Source organism: Parambassis ranga, chromosome 14 (assembly GCF_900634625.1).
Source record: "Parambassis ranga chromosome 14, fParRan2.1, whole genome shotgun sequence".
NCBI lineage: Eukaryota > Metazoa > Chordata > Actinopteri > Ambassidae > Parambassis > Parambassis ranga.
In genome coordinates, this window is record NC_041034.1 from 16140185 (window position 1) to 16160946 (window position 20762).

The 20762-nt window shown below is 43.4% G+C and overlaps 2 protein-coding genes across 6 annotated transcripts in view; both read left to right on the top strand.

Moving 5' to 3' along the window:
* specc1 (sperm antigen with calponin homology and coiled-coil domains 1) overlaps nucleotides 1-10518 on the top strand; it is a 49948-nt gene extending 39430 nt beyond the window's left edge. The window contains exons 13-15 of one of the 5 annotated variants that reach the window (XM_028420879.1): nucleotides 5671-5787; nucleotides 7380-7439; nucleotides 9538-10518. In XM_028420879.1, coding sequence (XP_028276680.1) covers nucleotides 5671-5787; nucleotides 7380-7439; nucleotides 9538-9627 — 267 coding nt within the window. In that variant the 3' untranslated portion in view covers nucleotides 9628-10518. Of the gene's footprint in view, nucleotides 1-5670; nucleotides 5980-7379; nucleotides 7440-9537 lie in introns of those variants that run through there. The other 4 variants (XM_028420876.1, XM_028420877.1, XM_028420875.1 and 1 more) reach the window with 4 other exon arrangements.
* Nucleotides 10519-11415: 897 nt separating this feature from the next.
* Nucleotides 11416-20509, top strand: adora2b (adenosine A2b receptor). Its single transcript, XM_028420881.1, has 3 exons — nucleotides 11416-11556; nucleotides 11641-12083; nucleotides 17661-20509. The coding sequence occupies exons 2-3, from the start codon at nucleotides 11764-11766 to the stop codon at nucleotides 18391-18393; spliced, it is 1053 nt and encodes a 350-aa protein (XP_028276682.1). The 5' UTR covers nucleotides 11416-11556; nucleotides 11641-11763; the 3' UTR covers nucleotides 18394-20509.
* Nucleotides 20510-20762: the final 253 nt, after the last annotated feature.

The following is a 20762-nucleotide window of genomic DNA, read 5'->3' on the forward strand; positions in this document are numbered from 1 at the left end:
AAGGTCAAAGAGCTTATAACACAACACTAATTGGCTCTTTAGTATAGAGTCAGGAAGTTGTAATTTATGCTTGGCCCCTTCAGGCTGCAAAATTAATGGTCACTTTGAAACAGTATCTTCCACTATCAGTGTTCTCTTTCCATCCTTTCTCTGCTTCCAAGCAGTGGAGTCAGGAAACAAGCTCTTATATCAAGCTCATCTGCCAACACAGAGTCAGAAAAGTGGCTGGGAGGGTCAGCCTCGTGTCTGTTGTTATTACAGTCTATTGTTGGCAGACTGTTTGGTCAAACAGCAGCCTATTTAAAGGAAAACAGAAAACAGGAGCTACTTTTAGCATGCTGGATGTTTTACAATGGCATCATCTGCATCAAGGGAGCACACCCTCTGCTTCATAGACCGTGAGTTAACAGGGTATAGTGTAATAATAACACTGGCTTTTAATTAGCTAGATGAATGTATACAGCTGCACGAGACACAAACAAGACTGTGACTGGGAATTGAATCAGCTGCCTTGCACAAATGCAGTGTGCATAAAAAGTTTAAAATAAATACATGAATTAATGCCAAGATGGGTCATCTAAGTGTCAGTAACTGAGAGAGAGACAAGAAAGGCCTTAGTGGATATAAATCTCATCGTATGTGTATTTTTGTTTTATTAAAGAAATTACATTATGGCAGGCTATCATAGTTTGTAATTAATAGAAAACACTAATAGCTGGACACATAGTCTGATATTACACCTCTTGTCTGATAAATAAGCACATGATCAGAAGTAGACATTTCTGAAACAACTTGAAAGATGCTTCAACCTGCCCTACTGATTTTTAGAGTTCTGCAAATGCATGCTTTAGGCTTTAACTGTGGGAAAGGTTGCAATCGAGCTGCCGACCTTTGTCTTTGGACTAGCCAATATTATAATTTTAAGGTCCTGTCAGTGTCAGTCACAATCAGATCATGTAGAAGAGTGATTGTGTTTGGCGCTGCTTTCAGCGCTTTTGTCACTGCTTAATAGAGGTGTGTCTGTCTGTCATCTCTGGCTGATGAGGGTGTGGGCAGGTGCCCGCAGTGATCGCACAACACCATAACGAAACACTGCGTCATCTTGATTCATACGCAGGGGGTGAGGGCCTATGCAATGCAGGGAGAAGCAAGGCATAACATCGACTGCGTCCCAGAGCTATGAAAAAACAGTTACCATGGGCTACGTGTCTTAAGTCATGCACCAGTCGAGGCTCAGGTGTCTGTGTATGGATGTGTGTCGTTGTCAACATATGCTAACCATATGGATGGTGTCTCTAGGCAACCTGTGGTTTTTAATTTAGCTTGAGGGGGGAAAAAGGAAAAAACATGGCAAAAGACATGCATGTAAACACACGGGGACACAAGTTGTAGGGCCGTGCTATCACCATGGTGATCTTCTGAAACCCTGGAGGGAAGCTATGTAGCCTATTTATCCACCAGCTGCCTCCGTACCCCGGTGACGCTAAGGTCTTTAGAGCAGCCGAATGCCTGACCTGTGTTACCTCTCTGGAGAGGAAGAGATGTAAGCCCAGACAGGCTCTGTCACACCTCAAATGTCAGATTCTGGGAAGCACAGATCGATCAGTGGAGACCTTAAGCTGTCTCTGATTGACTCTGCCCTGTGGGAGAGACTGAAGGGGCTCCTCACAGGAAATTAGTATTCACAAGGGATCCTGTGGTCGTCAGTGCTGGACTGGACACAAACTTGACACACAAAGCAGTTTTTTTAAAGTCTGCTCTCACCCTGATTTATGTTATCTGTGTGTTTAACTCTGGACAGTGTGGCTGGACAGCTACCAGACTACAAACAAAAGTTATCGTGCTGCAATCTGAACACCTCTCATAGTTGTATAAGCAGTTTAATCTAGGAATCCTCCCACCCGAGCTGCAACAAGTGTCATCATCAAAAAGAAAAGTCTACGAGCAGCTGGCTGTGTTCCATAAGCAAGGGCTTTCTTCAACATTTGGTCTGTTGGAAAACACTCTGGCCGTCCTACTGTATATTTATCAGCCTCTTTGATGTCTTAATTTAGAACTGCTCCGGACACTTTTAAACTTTTTTTTCTCAATTAACCATAGAAGCCAAACAAAAATAAATGCCCTGTTTGTTCAGGATGGGAACAATGAGCAAAAGGCTCTGAACATTCAGGCTCAGCTGGACCTGACAGAGCACAGCTTATCCGGCCTCGTCTGGGAAACTCACACATACATGTCCACACACACACATACACGTGCACACAGAGCCATTGAAAGACAGGAATGGACCCCCATGTGAGTGTGGAATGAAGGTCAGACATCGAGGAGGGGAAGAGGATAACAGATGAAAGAAGTTCTAATAAAGTGTGAGATCATCAGTGTCAAACATCTGAGAGATAGATGAGATGAGGATAGATGAGGAAGACGACTCGAATATTTCCTTTAATACCGTATGCTGTATCATTTGTTCTGCACAAACAAGACCTGCGTAAAGATGACCTGCTGATGCCTCTCCAGCTCTGCTGCCCTGTCTTTACATCTGTGGCCCTGGTTGCCTGGGTTTTCAGCCTGTCATTACTCATGACTATTGATTCATTGCAAGGTCCTTTAGAGTCCTCTCCTCCTCCTTTGCCTTCCCCTCTCTGCCTCCTTCTCCTATTTTTGTTGCATTGACTCAGTCTAATTTTCCTTAGTTTTTTATTGCCCATTCATTCATTGAAGGAGGGATACAGGAACTACAAAGACGAGCTCCTCAGTCAGAGGTCTCTGTCAGGGTGTCTCCTGGTTCACCTGTTGTTTCTACATATGTACACAGTTTTATAATTTATATTTTTTTACTTTCAATTGCAATATTGAGCCCAATCTGTGAGCTCAATATTGTTAATATTAGAATGCCTGTGAGAGCACACACTTACCTTGTATCAGTGCAGAGTCAAACCGCTGCCTGAGCAGTGTTTAGCTACAGGCCTGTGTCCAACTCATTTCCAAATGGTTTACAACAGAGGGGGTATTATGTTGCAGGCGGGGTGTGACATGTCCTTGGCCTCTAGTGTCCACTGCAGCTAAAGTCACGAATATAAAACTGAGACAGAGAATTTGTTGATTTTTATAGCATTGAGTTAAAACTAGTTAATCCAGTCAGTGCTAAAAGTTGTGATTGTGCACCATTAAAATGATGGATATCAGTTCTGTAAGGCATTCCAGCCTGTAAGAACCATAATTTAACTGTTATGTAATTATCAAAATCTGTTTTTCTCTTACTGGCCAGACAAAGCTGCTAAACTCGGTTCAAGCCCCTCTCTACAAGCCCCTGCTTCTCTCTCATGCTCTCTTTCTCTGAGCCCTAAAAAGCGACGGCTCTGCCTTTTGTGCCGAGCGAGACACTTCCTGTCGCTTGATGCTGTGTTTGCTTTTCTGAGCCGGCTCCCAGAGAGCTGTTGTTGTCCGCTGCTGTTTTAGCATTCATGCCTCTCCCTCTCTTTTCCACCCTGAACGAACTCCACCACCCCTCCCTCTACCAACTCAGACACATACCTACCCACTCTGGCCTGGATTAAGACACGTTCCCCTTGGACCTTGCCCTCCCCCATCACCCAGACACGCTCTCTGACACACATGCACGCTGCGGTCCTCTCCTATCAGCTTATTTGTCACTGTGAATCTTGGTTTCGGAGACTATGTGTGTTTACACACACATGCAGACAAAGAAAAAGAGAGTGCGCTACTAGTGGGGCTGCTCAGCCAGCTACGACAGGGAAGGGGCAGCTATGAGAAGAATGTGGGCTGACATGACAGCACAGGTCTGCCCTTCACATACAGTAGACAGGCAGTGACAGATGGAAGCTTGTGCATCCACATTCTCAGTTTCAGCTTGATGAAGTGTCTGTTAATTAATGGTGCATGTACCAAGGAGTTATTAGAGTTTATATATAAGGGTCATTGCTTTCCTAATAGTGAACAAAGCCTGGGCTCAGGACTTTACATCCTGTTTGGCTTCATTCACATAAGGCAGCTGCTCCTTCAGATCCCATTGTGAACACACATGCTCTATGGCTTCACATGATCAATCAAGTTGGAAAACAATAAATAGACTGCATAACGCATGCAGTCTATTTGCGACTCAGTGCGTCACTAAGGTGAATGCAATGCATATTTATGATGTTTAATGTCATTTGCTGCTGATTGTATTTTAATATTAGCAAAATTAGCAAAAAATAGTGTTAGATTCATGGCTGCGTGCTACGCTTTGAAAACACGCCTGCACTGACACGCTCGTATGACCTAATCATCTGATCATCCCATTTCATCACAACAACCAACCAGTGTCATCTTCTCCTAGTTTTAACTTAAGGTAGATGGCATCACACAAAATCTAACAAATGAAGGCAACACATTTGTGACCAGTGAGAAGCTCATTTATAGCTCATACATTTTTGTCCTCAGGACCCAGATTTGTGTTGTTTTCCTGTCCTGTCAGCTAGCTAATTACATTCACCTGGCATCACACGTATAGATCAGTGACTGATTAGATTTGCAGAATGAAAATCAGCAGGACTCAGGTCCTCGGGCGAGGATTGAAAATGTCTAGCTTAAAGCAACAGTAAACAAAAACATTGGCAGTGTGTCACATCTTTAGTGTCTTGACTGGAGCTAATGCTGTGTTTACACACAGATGTGCCCAAAGATATTTAACACACCGTGCCTGAGTTAATACTGAGACATTTAAATAAAGAAATACAATATTCTTAGTGACATTAAAATATGTGTAAAATAGGTATTTAAGCAAAGTGATTAATGACCATAAAACGTATGCTATTTGAAGTTTGGCAGTAGAGCACATCTATAGCAAATGTGTAAATATCTGGACTACCACTAGGGGCACAATATTTTAATATGATATCCTATAACCCACTCATAAATATTATGTCTACCATTTTTCTTTCAGTTGTGTGGGTGGATCAGGTATTATTCATGCTGTTAAACACACTATCTGCATGTCTGTCTTTATGGCTGTGTGAGTATTCCTTCATCTACAGGATGGATCTGTGACGTTCCCAGGTTCAGTGTGTGAAAGGCCAGTGCCTTACAGACACATTCCCATGACTCAGGAGAGCCTCCCTGACTGTGAACCCCATTCCCAAAGCTCATGAGAGGGGTGCAACAGGAAGACACCGGAAATAACTTATCTGTCAAACAGGGAGTCTAAGAGCTCCGAACAATAGACTGTAGGAAGTCTTTCCTCCAATCTCCTCTGCTATTATAAGAGCCTGAATGTGCTGAACACACGACGTATGAGGTGATGCTCTGAGAAGCACACAAACAAAAACACGACACACTGGACGTGCCGCTATGCACGTTCTTCACCCAGAGGAAAGATCAGAGACAGCACAAGGGGCCTGAAGGGGATCTGAAGGGAGAAGATCCTCTTAATGGTCAGCAACGGAAACACGACTGGGCGTTAATGCGCTCTGAAAGACCCAGACCATAATATAATTTAATTACATTTGAATTTTCATGCTGTTTCCTGTGGCCCTATGGCTACAGGGCTTGTTTTTGTGGCTTATTTATGTTGTAAAAGAAGCCATTAGCTCTCCCACCCAAGATCATAGACACTTGAGGTTCATTTTCTCTGTGTGGCTTTGAAATTGTATTGTTGTTGTCAATGTTTTTCAGAATATTGATGTGACTAACTTCAGCAGCAGCTGGAGTGATGGCCTGGCTTTCTGTGCTCTCCTGCACACATATCTGCCTGCCCACATCCCTTACCAGGAACTCATCAGTCAAGATAAGGTAGAAAAGTACAGGAAGATTGTACACACACTCACACACTGTAGAACTAGTAGCTCAGCCTCTCATCAGCAGATACCTACGCAGGAAAACCAGTGTATTTATAGTAAGAACACACACGACAATTGTTTATACACTAAAGTGTATTCTATGACACCCATATCATAACTTACGTTCCTTCTGGCTGCTGACCCACACACACTTTTTTTTAGCCATATAAGAACAATTCAGGGGTTTCAGTTCATAGCATCAGACTGGGTTAGCTCACACAAACAATCTCCTTCTTCTGATTGTGAATTCACAGTTGTCACTTGCATTGTTTAGTGAGATGGATTCACACAGAAGCTCATTCTCCAGGAAAACACATAAACACATGTAAGTTATTTGTGGAAAATGTGAAGCCGTCAGCTGTGAAAAACAGGGGTCTGCTTATCCAGTGTAGGTCTGCTTGCCTAGAGGAAAATAAAACCCTCCATAATGCCTTGAAGTCATTTTTACCAGGAGTCATTTTTTCCACCATTAAACCTGCACATTACCCATTTCCTATATGCAGTTGTATACATTTTATAGGTGTGCTGTATTGTCCATGCAGCATTGAAAGGCAGCCCGATGATGAATTATGAATGCAGCATTTGTGTAACCGTACTGTAACTGATCCTGGGCTGCATTTAATGTCATGCTGCAAACAATATGGTTCCTCTCCGGGGACCGCAAGTCCTCCACCTTGTTATAATATTAAAACAATGGACAAACACCTCTGACCATGCCTCACACATCCTACGTGACAGATTAGTCGTGTAGGCACGTGCACACGCAGGGCCGTGTCAGTGTGAATGTGTAACATTAAGCTGATGACAGAGACATCGTGCTGCCCATCTCTCTGAATAATTCAATAGACGTGTGTTGGCTTTAATAACTCTTGCTGAGTGACTCTCCCTGGGGCCCAAACACCCAACCTCTTCCAAGTGTAATCTGTCCTTCTAGTAATCCCATTACTGCTCTCCTTCAGCCCTTATCAAAGATGGTTTTAAGACTCATATTTTAGGTGAAAGAGGGAGGCACAGTCAGCAGCTGCAGAACTAATTATTAAGAATTCATAATATATGAATTCATCATCCCAGCTGTGCCAATGTCTGGAAGCAGTTAATATGAAGTTGCTGTGAATATCATGATTAGTGAGTAAAGGAGCTGCACTCTTATTTCAAAAGGTAGAAAAAAATAGCAGAGACTGACAGTTCCTATTAATACTGCTCATTCATGAGGTCATTTTATCTTATAACACCCTAAAGTTTGGATTTATTACATCCCCCACAGCTCCTAAAGGAACACTAGATCTACCTTTATTAGATTTACAAAGAGATTTGGTGCAGTATAGCTTTACACTTATCACATAAACATAAGGGAGAATTATAATACACCGACACGCTCGCACAAACAATCAAAGGATTAAGTGGGGTTTAAACTGCCTCTCGGGGGTTTGTTAGGTTTATTAATGTATTTGTGAGCTTGTTGTTTCTGTCTGAAGCTCCATGTGTGGTGCTGCAGGATGAAGTTTCTCAACTTTCTCAACACCCGGCCGTTTGTTTTTTCTTCAGGTCCGGAATCTGACCTTAGCTTTTCAGGCTGCCGAGAGCATTGGCATCAAACCCTCCCTGGTGAGTTGAGCTGCCACACACCTCACACACATACACACACACTCAGATAACACAGAGCCTTTGATTAGACAAATTGGAAACAGTACACTGATTTGCCTGAACTTTCAGGATATGAAGCTTCAGAACAGAGATGCCTCTGAACCATTTTTCCTCCTGACAGTCTGGAGCTTAACTCTGTCATATCACTTACCCAGAGGTTTATTGCTGGATGGCCTCGAGTCTGTTCCCACTCTGTGGCTTGGAAATCTACTTTACTTTAAGAGAAAAACTAATACAGATACAACCTGACTGTGATTACCTTAGATGGGTGATGGAATCATTAGTAAATAACAAGCAGCTGCTCCGCTAAAACATTTAGAGTCTGTGAGAAAATCTCCATGTTTTGCCACGATGTAAACACAGCTACTATTTACTCTGGTGAAGGACTGTAAAGCACAAACGGTAACAAATCTAGATTAAACTGTCCCTATCTGAAAGGTATGCAAAGCCATTTTGCACGATGCATGTTTTTTTATTATATAGTGTGGCATTTATCATGGAAGAACAGGTTCACTGCTTTAAAAATCCACCCGCACCTCCAAATCTTACTGATGTAATATCCTAATCTTTGTTTATAACACTAACAGATTAACACTGGATACTAAATACATGTGGGTGTGTATATAAGTATAGAATTATTCATTTAATAATATTTGGATGTCTAAAAAGGAACTCATCAAGTTTAGAAAAGGCACACATTAGTTTCCTAAAATAATGAAATGACGTCCAGAGTCCTAGCTGCTGTGTTCCCCGGACTGAGTGGGTTTGGTTGGATCCGATCCAGTGACGGTGACCTGGCAGCACAAGAAGCTGTCGTCATCAAATCTTGACTAAGATGTTTTGACTAAATCGTGCTCCCTGCAGGGAAGTGTGTGACATCTTTTTTTCCTGCTATGGCTCATCTCCTTCTAAACATTCAGGAAACATTCATGTGGACACTTGGACTGACCTTTTCCTTAATCCCCGTGCTCATATTAGGAAACTTGTTTTGTTTAATGCAAATATTGGTACACAACAATGACTAGAATTAGAATAAACCAAATATTTTCACTATGAATGTCATTGAATGGTCACAGTTCACCATGTTTGTTTCCTCTTTATATGCTATATACACACATTAGAGCCGGTCAAGAGTGTGGACACTAAACTTTTTTCCCAGCGGGGATAAAGTTCGACCTTCTTCAAACTCAAAGTACTCACATGTGTGCATGATGTCGCTGCTGCACAACTGCACAATGACGCCTTCACGATCAAACAGATCACAGTTAATCCGAATCCAACAAAAATATCTTGTCTAACACATCACTGCAGCAGCTCATTTGCTCTCAGTCTGGCAGCTGGATCGGAGCGATGAAGCAGTGATGTTACGCTCAGACCAAAGTTCACATGTTCTAGTGTCATTAAATCTCCATTACGTGCCTGTGGTTTGAAGATCGTACAGAGAATCTTGTTCCCATATCAGTGACTTAACAACACTGTAAACAAAGGAATCAGTGGTCTCCACTGACAGACTGTTTTTTTAAATCTACTTTTTAAATAAATGCTTCACACAGGACAGAATTGCCTTCCTGTTTAGAGGCTGCACATTATGGAAGTGAAGCATCAGTATATCTAAACTATTAGAAGCAGATGTGTGGTCATGTGAAAGCCTTGTTCTCTGTGTGACTCAATGGAGTCTCTGAACAGCTGACTGCAGCTGACTGAAGAGTTTTATCTCAATATCATAAGCATATTCCCTAAAATATACTCAGTACTTACACTGTCTATTCTCAGGCGCCTCACTGTCAGCTTTTACCCTACATGTGAGAAACCTGACTGACAGGATGTCCCTGATTAGGATTTGCATGGGCGCCTCTCCTCAGCAGTCTGCCAGGTATTCTAGCTGCTAGAAATCACCCAGATGGAGCTGAAGGGAGGTGTGGATAACCCTGCTTTCCTGTCGCTCTGGTGCTGGGGGAATGGACAGAGCTTTTACCTCTCCCCCAAAGGGGGGAGAGGTAAAAGCTCTAAAATGTACAAATAACCTGAGGGTTCTTCCACTGCTCTCTGTTCCACACAGGACATCCAGGAGTTGATGAGGACCGACCGGCCGGACTGGCAGAGCGTCATGCAGTACGTCTCCCAGATCTACAAATACTTTGAGACCTGAGGTGAAGAGGAGGAGCTGGAGGCTGATGAAGATCAGAGGCTCCGTGGCACTTTTCTGTCCCACCTGTCAGCAATACATTCTCATCTCAGACTGGTCGAACACTGACACCAGGCGAAAAGCTGCCTTTACAAAAAAAACTGAAATCAGGAGTTTTACAATCTAATCTTTACAGGTGTGACTGAGCATCTGGTTCACAGACACAGCAGCTGTACCTGTTATTAGCACAGATGAGACTAAATGAAAACCTCATCGCTCTCTGTGCTGCCATCACTTCGGTCTGTGAATCAATAGGAACCTGGCCTCCTGAAAATGTGCCAAACCTTCTGCCAAAACTCAACTATCTATGCATGATTCAAATGAAACCTGAAGTGTGACCTGAACCGGTCATGAGTGGACCAGTCTGAACATGACATCGCCTCTCATTCTGAGTGCTTATTGTAAACTAGCTGGAGTTCTCTTTGAGTTTGCAGAGCAGAGAGTATTTTCCACTGACAGATTCGAGTTGAACTGAAGTCTTTCTATTTTCATTGTATGTGAAACAGATCAGCTGCCATCTGTGATGTGACACTAAAAGGATTTAACACTTCCGGAGTTGCTGAATAGTTTTGTAGAATATTTTTTATGAGGACAGATTTGATCTCTGTGTTTGTGTTGTTCACAGGCTGACTGAATCAAACCATCGTACTGTGCCCTCCTTCCTGTGCATTTTCCATCTGAACCTCTGAGGCTGCTTTGTAAAATATGTGTACCTGTACTTCGCATGCTGAGTGAGAACAGGTTTTACATGTAGGAGTTGAGGGCTCACTTTGTCTGCGGTACGGTTTTAAAGGGGCCTGGATTTGCAGATAAACGTGTTTTGGAGGAAACAAATGTTTATTTATTTATTTACAAGCGGGCAAAGTGACAACATGTGTGCGGTTTTCTATTTACAGATGGTTATTGCTTAATAAAGGATTGTCAAGATTCATTCAGTCATGTTTCTTCTTTCCAGCTGAAGTGCTCTCCCTCTCTCTCTTGTTCTGTGAATGCTGCGGCCTCTCATTGTGTTTAAACGTGTTTCTGTTGAGTTCAAAGTGCTTTTTCACTCTGCCCATTAAAGCTGAGAGGCTGTAAAATGTTTGACTACATGGGAACACAAAGTAGGAAAAGTGGATGTCTGCTCTGCACATCGTTTCTACTTGGAGTCATTTCTGTGGTGGCAGATTCCCACAAATAAAAACACAACATGATGAACTGTGGATCAATGCAATCAAATGTGTCAGACAGACTGCTTTGATTTGGTAATGGTTTTTTCTGATGATTTGATCAAACAGCCAATGACTCATTACCATCGTTCATCTTCTTAAAGCTTATCTCTACTTTCTGTTAACACCTTTTTTTGTGCTTGTGTCTTCATCTTCATCTCATCGTCAGTCTGAAGCCAAAGGTAAGCTGTGTTCAGTAAACAGAGTGAAGACGTGAGGAAAGCATGTTTTTGGCTTCATCTCCCCTGGGACCCTGATTGTGACCAGATTGAAACCAGATGCGTCTCCATGGCGCACGTGCGCGCGCGTTATGTACACACAACACCAAGTACATTTGCGTGAAAGCGAAAGCACGTGGGTCCGCGTCGAAAGCAATCTAATTGGCGCGTAATTACGCACGGAGGACCAGTGACGCTCATGGGATTCCACACTTACCGCTGTACTAACAGCATGAGTGTGTGTGTGAGTGTGTGTGTGTGTGTGTGGGGCGTGGCTTCTCTCTGAAAATGAGTTCCCCCTCTTTCTTTTTTACTTGCCTTTCTCCCTCCACTTCAAAAGTGCTGTTGGGGATGAAGCCGTGTGCCACTCTGCCTGCGTTACAGATCTACAGATGTCGCTCCAGCGCTCCACTGATCGGCCGCTGTTGATGTGAAAACATCCAGAAACGATGTACAGGTTAATTAAGGTGAGTGGAAAATTTTAGAGTGACGTTTTGTTTGTACTTTATACATCAAATGAAAAATTAAAAAAAAGTGTGTGTTCCCCACAGATGGCAGACTCTGCAGCTCACACTTGTGGAATATTCCTGGATTATAGCAGAAAGACTTCTTTACTCCTGTGGGACTAAACGCTGCAGTGGTCTTCTTTATGAACAGCCTCACACTTTGCTGAGATGACTACGTTCTACATCGTGATAGAAGTAGTAATTGCTGTTCTCTCCATATCCGGCAACATCCTGGTGTGCTGGGCTGTCGCGATCAACACCACTCTGAAGAACGCCACCAACTATTTTCTGGTGTCTCTGGCCGTGGCGGATATTCTGGTCGGTTGCCTCGCCATCCCCTTCGCCATCACCATCAGCATCGGCATAGAGCTAGATTTTTATGGATGCCTCTTCCTCGCCTGTTTTGTCCTGGTACTCACTCAGAGCTCCATCTTTAGTCTGCTTGCTATTGCCATTGACAGATATCTGGCCGTCAAAATTCCTCTGAGGTAAGTGTGACAGTAAAAAAAGTTGCTGGAATCTCCTACATCTGTCAGAATCAGTGATGTAGGTGTGAAGATGAAGGTGAGGAGTGAAATGTCAGAGGAGACTTCATCACATTTATTTCTCTTATATTAAATTAAATGAACTTCACTGATCCTCTGTGTACTGTAAAGCAGAGAAACACACTGACTTCCTGTCTTCATCAGGTGTTGTCATAACATCTCCAGAATAGAAGAAGTAAAGATCAGCTCTGTGATCTTATGAATGCGTTTCCTGTGCAGCTTATTGCCACATATACAAATAGACTGGCTAATGTCTATTCTTTGAATGGTAATCAGATAAACCCTCTCCTAACACGATTTAATCTGCTGTTAGGGGCAGAGCGAGCGCGCCTTGAAGTGGCTGTTTTCTATCCTTGCCATTATGTTCACTGACCTGCAGCTTATGTATGGTTGTGAGGAAGAAGGCGAAGCTGCTGGATCAATACCTGCCACAGTGTGTCACTTCCAATGAACCTGATGGCAAAGGCCACAGAGCTCCACTCTGTGTGTGTGTGTGGAAGCAGGCAGATGAGCTGCCAGCAGGGACGGCTCTGCTGCTGCTTGATATTTCCATGAATTGAAGAATGCAGGCTTTATTATGAGAAGGGGATTGTCAGCTGGTGTTGTTGTATGGGTGTGGGTGTGTGCGTGTGTGAGGGGGGGTGTTGTTTTTTTAAGGCAGCTCTCAGTGCAGTGAGCGCTGTGGCCGTTGGATGTGGTTTTGGGGTCTGTTCTTGTTTGGGTGAGATGTGCTGTCATTTCCATTACACTCAAACGCTGGCAAGAAAGGACAGTTTGACACAAGTCAGGGATTTAAGTTGTCTGTGGCCAACTAAATGGCTTGTGTAATCTCCATTTGCGCGTCTATTTTTAACCTAAACACACCTCATCCTCAGGCAGAAAGCTGTCTTTAAAACATCCTCTGTGAAACATGACATGTCATTCACTGTGAAGTTCCCACCCTACATGTGATAATACAATCAGTGTGTGTGTGTTTGGCTCAGGTTACAAGTCCACTGTGTGTGTGTGTGTGTGTGTGTGTGTTTGGTCGGCCGGCAGGACTTTGCAGCCACGGTCGCCTCTCAGATAAAAGTGTTTCTGCAGATGGTTTGAGTGGAAGTGTGCGGCCAGCAGCAGATGTCTGAAGGCCTGTGAGATAACAGAGCTGCACAGCACCCACTCAGCATGCACCTCAGCCCCGGCTTCCCTCTTTTCTCATAAAATAAGCCCCTCTGGCTGTTTTGTCCCTCTGTCCTCCTGTAGGAGCCCTCTTATTAACTTGACCCCATCACAGAGCGCTAAAAGAATCAGCCCCGCCCTCAGCAGCAGGACGGCCACACGGTGGTCCGGGCTGCTGATTCAACACATTTCAGCTTCATGATTCAAACGGATGGTTTGCTGGCTTTGTTCAGCCCATGTAGAGGTGTGGAGGGTGTAGAGTGGGTGTAGTTCTGCTTTGGGTGTTTTACAAATAATCATTAAAAAAGGTGAATCAGGGCTGAGGGAGCACACACTGCACACAGCTCATTCATATTTATGGCTCCCTCAGATGGAAAATGATGAGAAGCATCAACATCAACATCGATCAGCATCAATGCTTAGGGCGGCCGCCTTGACAACATATGGGACATATAAGGGATAGGACAGTGCGGTCGGACTGATGGGGTTCAGAGTCTGAGGGTGAGGATGAGGATGAAGAGTGAAGCGTTGCTCGCTTATAATGCTCCTCAATCATGATGCGTCACTTGAATGAGTGTTATATTAAATATATAAATATATATCCCAACTCCAGTCAGCGTGTTTCAAGCTCACTGAGTAACACACATATCTGTATATTTGTAAAAATATGCGTCAGAAAACCAAAACATAAACATGATATTCAGCTTTGTAGCCCCCAGTTTAACTCACAGCTATAAATGTAAAATCTCATGAATGGAATCCAAATGTCCAAATTGTTGAGCTGCTCCTTTAACACTCATTATGAATGTTTTGAGTGGATCTAGCAGCAGATATTAATTTGTAGCTTCACATAGTTAATATGTATGATGCTCACTATGTCAGCGTTGTTGTGTGGCTGCAGGATCGTTTTTCCTGTTAACACAGGAGCGATTACATCCACTCCCATTCCTTGTTATTACATTTCAATCAGAGCGTGCTAGTCTGTGTTTAACTCGCTTCCAGTGTACAACCTTTTTCAAACACTTTATAATGCAAATGCTGCACTGCCCTGTTTGCATACAGACAGGGCTGCTGAAGTAAAAAACACTCCACATTTGCCACCTGTTAGATTGTGTGGACACAGACGGACATTTTGGGGGAAGTTGTGTTTGTTTTTCTGTGTGTGTGTGGCCAGCCTGGCACACAGGTCAGTGGCCCTGAGGTGGAAGCACAGTGACAGAGAGGAGAGAGGGGATGTATGGAGAATGGAGCATGGGAAGAACGCACAACAAAGATAGATGCCAGCGTGCTGTCGTCATGCCAGAGCTAATCCATTCAGCTGGCCGCTCGTTTTCTCCCTCCACAGAGAGGGAGAGCGAGAGAGAGAGAGAGAGAGTGGGAAGTGATGTACAGGAGATGGCTTCTCTGGGAAATGGTCCCTGAGCAGCCTGCTTTGATGAACAGAGGGACGGGGCAGACTGAGAGCAGGAACGCAGGTCATTGTGCGCTCTGAAGCTTCCTCTGCTCCCTCTTTGGGCAGGGTGCTGTATTATTCATGGCCCTCAGGGGCAGCATGCTCGCCTCCCTGTGGGGGAGCGGCAGGATAGGGGCTCTATTCGCACACCACTGAAGTACAACTGACAACTGGGACTGTCAGATTATCAGAACACCAAACTGCTTCTGCTCTGAAGGCTGACTCAAGATAATTCAATTTCACTTCAATTCAGTTTCATTCATACAGCGCACTTTACAGAATCAGAATTATCTCAAAGCACTTCACAGACACCCAGAGCTCGAACCCCCTTAACAGCAACAGTATCAGGGAAAAACTCCCTTTTAACAGGAAGAAACCTTGAGCAGCACCCGGCTTATAAGGGAGAACCTTCCTGCTGACAGTCAGCCAGGTAGAGGAGGAGAAGAAGACAGGACAGAGAGGATGAAGGATGATGAAGAAATAATAACAACATGCACACACATCATACATTACAGAGAACAAATATGACGGTTATTGATGTTGTCAAGCAAGCTGAAAGGCCTATAGCAGCATAGCTATGCTAAAAGTTAAGAAGAATTATTGGCCCTATGACACCTGTGGCTGAAGCCATATCAACAAGTGACTGTATCGACACCTAACTTCTCTACAACAGACAGGTTTTACGCCTGGTTTTAAAGGTGGAGGTGGTTTCAGTCTCCTGAAGCCATGTTGGAAGACACACCGAGCTCACGATTTTACTTGCAAATTCTCTCCACCTGCTGCAGGCCCTGGTGGCACTGACTTCCTGTTCGTGAGACTAGAACCAAGCGTTTTTTTAACAAGCATTGTTATCATCAAATCACACACAGACTACATCAGTAAGCGCTTTGATTCTGATTGTAAAATGTGATGTATAAATAAAATAGAATTGACTTGTAACCAGTTTAAAACGTATTCGTTACGCCCTTTTGTGAAGTAAACCTGAATGTTATCCTCCAGCTCATGTGATTCAGATACAGGTCAGAGTGAGACAAAACATGAAAACATTTTCTTATTATCAAAAACGCAGCTCTGCCAGAGTTAATGCAGTAGGAACGAAGCACGTCCATTTTTAGCAACCTTCTAAAAACATCAGTGTTTTTATGTGCGAGGCTGACGGGGGTGATGCAGAGCAGCTCAGACTGATGGTCAGCTGTTCTGTAGAAAGAAGAAGTAGCGTCTGTGAGGTCTGAGGGCGCCGAAGCAGGTGAGGTTCCAATCCTCCTTCTGCCTTACAACGCAAACATGACACTTTGTGACCGTTCGTGAGGCAGAGTGAAACTACAAAGAGGAACTTCTGAGGGATTTTAAAATCTGCATGCTCAGTCAATACAACAGTTCATGTACTGATTGTGAAGAAATTCAATTTTAGGATCATATTAGAGGGAGCTGTGCTCTATGATGTAAACTTGTTCTTAATAGTGTCACTAATAATGGAAGTGTAGACGGGAAGGCTGTCTTTCTACATGCTGCCATGTGAATGAGGCAACTGCTGAATTAGATTCAGCAAAAATGTGTCAGACAGATTAATATATTTAAAAAGCACATGAATCATTCAGCAGTGATTATTCCATTGTCTTATAAATGACCTTCAGTTGAAGTTGTGATGTACTGTGCAGCAGTGGAGGGCAGATTATTTGTGACACCTTCAGCTCAGCCTGCCTTCAGTGTGGGTGTGTATGTGTGTACATGAGTCACTACCATGCGGCCGCTCGCCTGAATCACTTTTAAGGAAACAGTGAATTTAGCTTGAAGCGCTCTTCACATGATGGGGACAGTCAGATCGATGGTGCAGTGACTCAGCCCAGAATCCCTCTGTGATCATGTTAATACTTTCATGTTTCAGTCTTTATGCTAAAAGCCTGCTGACTCAGAGTGCAGTTTGTCAGGCTCTACAACAGTAGGTCAGATAAAAGAAAACAGTGATCTGTGTGGAGTTTCTGTGAAACTCGCAGTATCTGCACATCTACAGTGAGACGCATGTTGTTTTAGCGTTGTATTTGCTGTATAGAGGTAAGGAGCTGTGCTGGTTGTGCAGCTGGATTATGAGTCTCTAGAAAGGTGAAATTAGATGGGGTGTGACTCCCTTCTGCTGTTTATTTTTGCTCCTCTGAGCTTCTTTGGTCACAGTTACTGCACGTCAGGATGGGAGGAGGCGCTGACATGATGAACGAGCAGATTAGGGTGTACAATTTTGGTGGATTTCTTTGGTTGTTTTTTGTTTTGCATGCTTTAATTAGAAAAAAAATGTTGTATTTACAGAGTTTCTGCATCTTGCACGTGCATTTACAGTTAATTTATATATGTAAGGTTAGGAGAAAGCCAGCACAGCAGAACAGTCTGTGACCCAGAAGCATGAAGTTCTCTGCACCTGCTTCTTCACAAACTTCCCAGATCAGCAGCTCAGAACAGAACCACAAATGACTCCTCTTCACAGCTGCTAGTTGTGCTAGCTCTGTACCTACAGACATTTTTCTCATGTAGACTTTTACTTGACTAGACTTCATCTAACAGGCTGAACCAAACCACATAAAACACTGCAGGGGGGCAGGTGGTTTCTCATTTAGTGGAAAGCTGTGTGGAGGTGAGAGCCTTGTGTTTGTGTCTCTTTTTTCTGTCTCATTTTTAGTCCAGTGTGCAAAAGTGTCTTGTATAAGAATAATGTATGCCACACAGGCTGAGGTAACATCTCTACGCCTGCTTTTCCACTGCATATTGACTTTACAATACGTTGTGTGAATTTTCACTCAGATCCTCCTCTGGTCATTTTCGTGAAGCAGCACCACACTAACAAGAGGGACAGGAGTGTGACTTTTCACAGTGGAAACACCATTTAGATGTGCAGTAACACCTGCTGTGTTTCTTTCTAGGTACAAGGAGTTGATGACAGGAAAGACTGCCAGAGAAATCATTGCTATTCTGTGGATCCTCTCCTTCGTTATCGGCCTCATCCCTTTCTTTGGATGGAACCTGAAGAAGTCGAGCTGTGGGAACGACAGCTCTGGTGTGGAGAACGGCACGAACACTGGGCTCATGGAGGAGCTGAGGGGCCGAGGAGGCTTACTACAGAGCTGCAAGCTAAGGTGTTACTTTGAGAGCGTGGTGGACATGCATTACATGGTCTACTTTAATTTCTTTGTCTGCGTGCTGCTGCCGCTGCTCATCATGCTGGGCATCTACCTGAAGATCTTCACCGTGGCCAGGAAGCAGCTGAGGCAGATCGAGCTCAAGTGTGTGGGCAACGGGGACAGCCATCACCACGGGCTGCTGCAGAAGGAGATCCGGGCCGCCAAGTCCCTCTCCATCATCGTGGGACTGTTCGCCATCTGCTGGCTGCCCGTCCACATCCTCAACTGCCTCACGCTGTTTTACAGCGAGCTGGAGAAGCCCGGGGTTGTCATGTATGTGGCCATCATCCTGTCCCATGCCAACTCTGCAGTCAACCCCATCATTTACGCTTACCGCATCCAGGACTTCAGAAACACCTTTCGCAAGATCCTGGCCCAGCACGTCCTGTGCCGCAAAGAGGAGCTGTACCTCAGCTCCAATGGCAGCAGACGCAACAGAGACCAGATCCACATGACCATCGACCCTCTGCTATAGACAGAGCATCCTCTGTGTCAGTGTTGCAGTCTTGAATTTTCTTTTCACTGAGGTCTATAATGTTTACATTAACAGGAGTATGATGTGTGAAGACGATGTCAAACGCGCCTTGAATGTGGACATTTATTTATGAATTTAAGTATCAGGGGTCAAGCAGTGAAATGTTGAACAGCGAGTCTTATACAACTTTTGTATTGTGAAGGATTTTTGATTAAAAAAAAAAAAACTGGATTTGTAGGACTGTGAACAGGATCCAAACTTACACCTGCTATTTATCAATGAATCCACCCAGTCACAAGTACAAACACTCCTCTTTCTCTGCCCTGCTATTTTGTATAGTCAACATTCAGTGCCAGTGTTTATAATTTATTTATTATAGTCTTTGAGAATGTAAAGATAAAAAACTTTGTGTGGCCGGATCTGTGCTCATGGACCTCAAAAGGTACAACAGTGGTTATTTTTGGCTTTGTGAACTGAAATCCATCTCATTTCCATCACAGCATGTTTGTTTTTTACATGAATTATGAGAAGAAGCCTATGAAGTGGAACTTAAGTGTTTTTCATATTAACATCCAAAGTTAAAAATGGTTAACGAAAAAAAATGTTCCCAGCAATCTGTGTTCGCAGGTGTGTGTATGTGTGTGTGTGTGCGCAGAGGGTTAAGGAATGACTTCCCTTCATGCTGGAAGGCCTAAATTCAAGGAGCTGACATACAAAAATAAACAGAAATGTTTTTTCTTTCCTCTGAATCAGCTCTTAAAACCACAGGGGTCACAAAATTAACTTGTAACCCCTGTGGCTACAATCCAGAGGGACGCATCATGTGGCTCCTAGAAGATGATTGGATTTAGTCCCAGAATTAAACTGTATTTCAGATACACACACACCTGCAGTACTGCTCCGCATCATTTCAATTTTTCTTACGACAAAAGCTCAGGAAATGGGAAACTGATTGTACCCTCACAGAAACATGGCATCTCCTCACAGCACATTCAGTCGCTTTACACTCAAACAAGTGGTTTCATGCTGTAAAGTGGACCTGTTAGCAAATCTCAACTCAATTCAAATCAATGCAAGCTACATTATTCCTCATCCAAGCGTTGGGTACACATTCATTCTAGTATCTTACATAAAGCCCCACTGCTTTGATTCTTCAGGGTGTGTATAAAATGTCACTCACCTCCAGCTGACTCCCCCTCCTCTCCACAGTCTCAGCTGGGGTCCTGAGGCTCCATTAGTGCAGTCGCTCCTCCACAAGTCACTGAACACTACATTTTGAAAATATGTTCGGTGCAATTTTGTTTTAAGTAACCTCTGTGCCAGCAAAGATGGACGACAATGTCCTGTCGAGCCCCGAAACCGAGAGAAGCAGAAAACACACACACAATAACACAACTCTTTGCAGCATCATAGTTTGAGCCAAGGTGATGCCAACAGAATCAAAGTGTTGCAGCAGTGTGGTGGTTAACACTGTGTGTTACGCCTCCATAAGTGAAGACGGAATCGTAAAAAACACTCTCTGTGAATTTATTCAGACGTGTTGGACTGTTTGGACAGTCATACATTATGTGAAGGTGTTTTTGGAGAGCCATCACTACACAAATGAAATCATTGCACTGACATTTTGGACTATTTCCTGTTTGGTGTGCTTCAGTTGTGGTGTGAAACCATGTTGTGTTGGTGTTAAGTGTTCTTAAGTTGAACGTTTGCCTACACGGCTTCACCATCTCCCCTCATTTTGTCGTTGTGTCCTGTGTACCACCTCTGACTAACTACAAGGGCTAAAATGCAGGAGTGTGCCAACATTTCTAGTACATTCCATTGGAGACATCTATACTGTAACTGCACTGTAATGTTGTATTATTGTCTTTGTTGTGTAAAAAACACAAGTACTGTATGTGTCCGGCTTTCTTCAAGCTGTTGATTGATGTCAAACTATCGCCTTCTTTTTCAATTTTAAAAGGTAAGACGGACAATAACGTGTTGATGTAGTTCAACATTCCTGCCTTTCATTCCGAAGTACCTATCTGTCAGTGCGGTATAGTGTCGTTACTAATCAGGAAAATGTTGTTCGACTATTCCAGAGGCCATTCTTTTGTTCATTCAACAAAACTACAACTGCAAACTGATACTGCTATTTAACATGATGCAATCCGTATGTATGGTGAATTATTTTGTTAATAAAGGCTATGTTTATATTGTTAAACTTCAGTCGCTGTTCACAATATTTGACCACAGAAAGAAAAAATAAATCGTAACATGGAAGCTTTATTGTAAAAAAAAAACAAAAAAACAACAACACAGTTTTAAATAAAGATGGAAAACATCTTTAGAGACAGAAACTGTTTTTGTGCCAGACTATAAACATG